This window comes from Elephantulus edwardii, unplaced genomic scaffold, assembly GCF_000299155.1.
Source record: "Elephantulus edwardii isolate Elephantulus edwardi_28Jun2011 unplaced genomic scaffold, EleEdw1.0 scaffold00040, whole genome shotgun sequence".
Lineage (NCBI taxonomy): Eukaryota > Metazoa > Chordata > Mammalia > Macroscelidea > Macroscelididae > Elephantulus > Elephantulus edwardii.
The window spans coordinates 1802357-1808790 of NW_006399790.1; the positions used below are offsets into that span (position 1 = coordinate 1802357).

General features: G+C 42.2%; 1 protein-coding gene across 1 annotated transcript in view; it reads left to right on the forward strand.

The window, feature by feature from the left end:
• Positions 1–742: 742 nt before the first annotated feature.
• Positions 743–6434, forward strand: part of LOC102851791 (transcription factor SPT20 homolog) — a 10669-nt gene continuing 4977 nt past the window's right edge. The window contains exons 1-2 of the mRNA XM_006885079.1: positions 743–832; positions 6117–6360. Coding sequence (XP_006885141.1) covers positions 743–832; positions 6117–6360 — 334 coding nt within the window. The remainder of the gene's footprint in view (positions 833–6116; positions 6361–6434) is intronic.

A 6434-nucleotide genomic window follows, 5' to 3' on the forward strand; every position in this document is an offset into this window, starting at 1 on the left:
AGGGGTCTTTTTCCTTCTTCCCTTTTCACTTTAACTCTTTTGCATGACCCGCCTTATGCTATGCTTCTTATTTCCTGAATATACTTTCCCCCCTTGTTTTGCTAAATTGAAAAAAAAAAAGTTAAAAATAGTTGCATGAAAAACCAATTAGCAGGGAGCTCTGGTGGCCTAGTGGCAAGAAGCTGCACTGCAATCCCAGAGGAGCGTGGTTCAAATCCATTAGATGCTCTGCTGGAGAAGGAGGGGCAATCTCCTTCTGTACCAGACAGATCCGATTTGACAGTACACACACACAAAATAATAACATTTTTAAAAAATAGAAAAACAAGTTAGCTTTGTAACTTTTCAATCAAATCTCTGTCTCTCTCACACACTCAATTTTGTTAACAGTTTCTACTGGTGTGAGAAGCCAAGCCAATGTCCTCAACTCTAGGGGTTGAACACATAGTTTCTCCCGCAAGGACTCAATTTTGATAGTTTATACAGGAAAAACTAAGAAGCCTGTCTTTTAGCAGAGACTGCCAAGCTGTTATGTAACTGGGGAATATGCCTGAGAATGAAACCAATATAGAGGGGAGCAGAGCCACAAGATAGAGAGATTGCTGCTATCCTTTGAATTCCTGGATCCAGCCATACCTGTAGACATTTTATTCCTGGACTTGTTGGTTATGGGAGCTAATAATGTTTAAGCAAACTAACCAAGAATGGAGTGCTACTGGCATCTAGTGGGTGAAGGTCAGGAATGCTGCAAAACATTCTACAAAGCACCGGACATTGTCCCCGCAACAATAGTGCCCAGATTGAGGAACTTTTCTGTCTTACAGAACCAAGGGTAGGTGACCTGGCAATGTGTATTTCTCTCAACTATAAAAAGAGGATGTTTACATCACAAGGTTTTTATGAGTGTTGAGTTAAGAAAAGTAGAGCTTGGAATCACTCATTAAGTAATCAATCAACTGGTTTTATTCTCTAGTGAATGTTATGTACCAAGCAGTAATATATCCGAGGGTCAGGGAGGCTACATGCATCTTGGAAAAATAATCAGAAGTGCTTTCTCTAATGCTCCCAGTTAATGTTCTTCACTTCTGAAACAGATGCAGTTAAGTTGTCATTTAATTTCTGGGTATTTGGATTTATAAGTCGTAAAATATGGTTTAGTCTTCTAATTGTAAATTTTTCTAAAGTTTTTTTTCTAAATTTAGTCATGTGGAAGGGAAAACAACAGGCAGGGAATGGTGTTTGAAAGAGTTAAGAAACTCAACTGTTTCAAACTGCAGGAATATCCATTTGCACAAAGACCATTCTTTTCACGAATGAGGGTCATCTTTCTTGAACTCTTATTACTAGAGGAGTTTTTAATCTGAAATACTGTATCTGTTGTAATAATGTAATGAGCATCACTGCAGTTGGTAATTAAATGACATTGTCTTGGAAGTCATCTGTAATTCAGGAGTTTCACCAACATCTCCTGGAATCTCCTCATTACTGAAACTTTTCTGTAATATCACAAAGTCTAGATGTTAACAGCAAGATCTTTGAAAAAAACCTAAACCAGCAGGTCAGCAGAATTCAAGACAACTAAGTTAACAGATCTTTGAACCATGCAGTGTACTCTTGCTGTGTTCAGACAACAGCTTCCTTGCTTAGGTATAGGTTTCTTGTGAGCATAATCAGGTGTTCTGGGATTCCAGTCAGGAAATCAAAAGATGAGTTACACTGGGAAAATACTGAAGAACAATAATTCCAGTTTACAGACTAAGGTACACCTTATCCAGGCCATGGACATCTCAATTGCTTGCTATGCATCTGAGAGCTAGACAGTGACTAAACATGACAGAAGAAGAAACAATGTCTGTGAGCTGTGGTGCTAGAGAAGAGTATTGAACATACCATGGACTGCCAAGAAAACAGGTCTGTACTGGAGAAGATGAAACCAATTTGCTCCTTGGAGGCAAAGATTTTAAAGCTCTCACTCACATAGTTTGGGCATGTTTTCAGGAGGGGCCAGTCCTTGGAGAAGGACATGCTTGGAAGAGTAGAGATTCAGCACAGGAAAGGAAGACCTGGATGAGATATATTGACACAGTAACCCTGACAGTGAGGTCCAGAGTGTCTGAGACAGTGAGTTGGCTCAAGATAGGGCAAGGTTCAGAGCCATTGTTCATAGGATTGCTATGAATTGTAGTTTACTTGATGGCACATAACAATTACAAGTTAACAGAAGCATCCCTGACTAGAGCTAACAGGTAAGGCACTGGACTGCTAACTGAAAGGGTAGAGATTTTGAGTCCAGAGGTCCCCTGGGAGGAAGCTTAGGAGGTAGGGTGAAAAGGCTATTGAAAACTGTATGAAGTTTGGCTCTATTGTGACAAACATGGGGTCGGCATTAGTCTGAATCTATGCCACAGCAATTGGTTTTAGTTAATAGAAAGCCATGAGTTATAAATTTTCTCACATTTAATCATGTTCTCCAAATCCATCATTAGAGCCATACCTATGAGCTAGTGTTATTGCTATCGTTTAACACGTTGCCGCACACTTTTAAATTGACAACCATGCTTAAAAACACATTTCCCCCCCCCCGATGTATTACCGTCATTTGCCACAACGTGTTAAAATGTCTTGCTGTTGCACACAGCAGCAAACCTTACCCTATAAGGCCCAATTAACTTTTTTTAAAAGGAACAAATTATTTAAACTTAAAAAAAATGGATGTCAGAAGAAACTCTGAATATTGCACTGGAGTGCAGAGAAGCCAAAGCACAAGGAAGAATTCAAGATACTAAAGAGCTGAACAGAAGATTCCAAAAGGCAGCACTGAATGAGAAAGCAAAATATTACAATGAAATGTGCGAGGAGCTAGAGTCGGAAAATCAAAAGGGCCGAACTCGTTCAGCATTTCTTGAGCTCAAGGAACTGAAGAAATTCAAACCTAGAGTTGCTATAATCAGGGATGCTTTAAGCAGAATATTAAATGATCCAGGAACTATTAAAAGAAGAATATACTGAGAAAAGAAAGGAATATACTGAGTCATTGTATTGAAAGGAATTGGCAGATACAGAATAATTTAATGAAATAACATTTGAGCAAGAGCTTATGGTGATGAAGGAAGAAGTTCAAGCTGCTTTGAAGGAAATAGCAAAAATAAGGCCCCAAGAATAGATGATATACCCATTGACATATTTCAGCTAACAGATGCTGCCCTGGATGTGCTCACCAAGTTGTGCCGAGAAATCTGGAGAACAACCAGTTGGCCAACTGACTGGGAGAGATCTATCTATATTTGTTCCCATTCCAAAGAAGAGTGTGGAAACTACAGAACAGTATCACTGATTTCACATGCAAGCAAGATTCTACTGAAGAGTATCCAAAAACGACTAGAACAGCACATCAGCAGAGAACTGCCAGAAGTCCAGGCTGGGTTTAGAAGGGGTCGTGGTACTAGGGATATTGTAGCTGATGTTAGATGGATCTTAGCTGAAAGGAGGGAATACCAGAAGAATGTCTATCTGTGTTTTATTGATTATGCAAAGGCTGACTCTGAGAAGAATGGGAATCTCAGAACACTTAATCACACTAATATGAAACCTATACTTGGTTCAAGAGGCAGTCGTCAGAACAGAGCAGGGTAATACCGCATGGTTCAAAATTGGGACGGGTGTACACCAGGGATGTGTCCTATCTCCATACCTTTTCAACCTGTATGCAGAGCAGATTATCCGAGAGGCTGTACTCTATGAGGAGAAGTGTGGTGTCAGGATTGGTGGAAGATCTATTAACAATCTGCGTTATGCAGATGACACAACCTTGCTTGCTGAAACTGAGGAGGACCTCATGTACTTGCTGCGGAGGGTCAAGAACTGCAGCCTTCAGTATGGACTGAGGCTCAATGTGAAGAAGAAAAAGATTCTCACCACTGGATCAATCGGTAGCATCAGGATGGATGGCGAATTGATTGAGATTGTTCACAGCTTCAGTTTGCTCGGCTCCATGGTCAACACTCTTGCCATCAGCAGCCAGGAAATAAAAAAACATATTGCGATGGGAAAGTCTGCTGTTAGGGACCTCTCTAAAGTACTCAAGAGCAACGGTGTCTCTCTGGAGACTAAGGTGCACCTGATACAGGCCATGGTCTTTGCAATCATTTGTTATGCATCAGAGAGTTGGACAGTGACTAAGGATTATAGAAGGAGAATTGATGCCTTTGAGCTGTGGTGCTGGAGAAGAGTACTGAATGTACCCTGGACTGCCAAGAAAACAAACACTCATCCTGGAGAGGGTTAAACCAGGCTACTCCTTGGAGGCAAGGATTCTGGGGCTTTGTCTGACATACTTTGGACATGTTGTAAGGAGGGACAGGCCCTTGGAGAGGGACATCACGCTTGGGAGGGTGGAGGGACAGCGCAGGAGGGGAAGAACCTCTATGAGGTGGATTGATTCAGTGACTGGGGTAATCGGGATGGGTGTGTCAGAGGCAGTGAGATTGGCACAGGATAGAGCACGGTTTAAGGCTGTTGTACATAGGGTCACTATGAGTCATGAACGACTTGACATCACATAACAACAACAACATAAGCAGGGAAGGGAAAAAACCCAGCAAATGCTTTTGTTTGCTTTTAGTGTCCCTAACTGCAATCCATAGACAATGTAATTTACCATATAGCCTAGTGGTAAGAAGCAACATTGTAATTCCACAGGCGGAACCCACCAGCTACTCTGCAGGAGAAGGATGGGCAATCACATCCCATGCAGTTTACTGCCACGGAAAACCTCTAGAGGGTCAGCTGTGGGTTGGTTCCATTCTTGACGACGTACAACAGTGGCCTAGGGAGCTCTGAAGACCTAGTGATAAGGCGTTGTGCCTCCAACCCAAAGGCAAGCAGTTTCAATCCCCCTGCTGCTCCATGGGAAAATTATGGGCAGTCTTCCCCCATCCAATTTATTGCCTCTGAAAACCCACTAAACGGTCCAGCTGTGAGTCATTTCTGACTCAACGGTACACAACAACAATGGTTTAGTCCTCCAGTAAGCATTTGTGCTGCCAACCCAAAGGTGGCATCTCTCTGGCAGTTGTTATCCAACAGATGCTGTGCAGGAAAAAGAGGGGCAATCTCTCCCCATGCACTTTACAGTCTGAAAAACCTCACTGGAGCATCAGCAATGAGTGTGTGCAGATTCAATGACATCAAATTTACAGTTGTGGCCATATAACTAGGCAAAAAATACTTCAGCAAATAAAAGCAAAGTTATCTATAAGAAAGCCATGTCATGTGCTGCTCAACATGAAAATGCTTGGTCCCTGGAGGGAGTATAATACATAGAATTTCCATAGGGAGCTCTGCTCACCTAGTGGATAAGGATTAGCGCTACCAACCCAAAGGCATGCAGTTCGAATCCACTAGCTATGTTGTGGGAGAAAGATATGCAGTCTCCTCCTCTGCAACTTACTGCCTCTGAAACCCCCTGAAAGGTCAGTTGTGAGTCAGATTTCGACTCAAGGATACATAACAAGACTACATATATGAGAGAGATAAAAGCAAGGTCACAGAGGTGTTTTAACTTGGTGATAGATACCAGGGACAGTGAAGAAATACTGGTAATGTTCCTAGCAAAATAAATCACAGTGTAGCCAGTGGAAGAAAAAAAACAATACTACTTCCTATGTGAAGACTGGGAGAAATGAAAATTCTCCCACCATAAAAAGTGGTGGACTCTGTCAGTCATTTGCAAGTACGGGAGTAGGAAGAGAAAGCAAGACTCCAGGTCCATTACAGAAACACGAAGCCTGAGGCGTGCTCGGCACCTGCATTTTACGTCACAGGTCTGCGCCTGCGCAGAAGCCATCCCGTCACGTGGTGGTGAACTGTAACAGTCAGTCGCGAAGCTGAGGTGGTGGCAACACACAGAAAGGTACCAGAGTTTTGAGGACTTTGAAAAGAATTTCCTGTAGAAAACTCTAGATATTTGTTTAGCACTTTCTGGGGGTGGTGGGGTGCTGGTGTTTCTTGGTGTTTGTACTAAGTAAAGGCAGAGCTACCGTTTATGTGCGACTTGAAATTAACGAGCAACTTTTTGACTCACTTGGTCAATGCACGTATTTTCTCTCTTCTTTTAGGGACCGATTGCATTTGCAATGCAGCACGATTTAGAAAAAGCTTTGGATCGTGCGGACTATCTCATTGAAAGTGTCCAAGAGAGACCTCCTAAAAGGAAACACTCATCTTCTGAAAGGAAGTCCATATTTCAGAAGCTTTATGACATATATACTGAAGAATGTGAAAAAGAGACCGAGGGTTTGGAGGGACTAAGAACAAATGTGAACCTGCTAGAGAAGCTTGTTGCTCGAGAGAAGTTGGCCTGTTTGGTGGTCACTCTCTACCCTGGCAATGAGGGCTATTCGCTGATGTTGAGGGGGGAAAATGGATCCGAATCT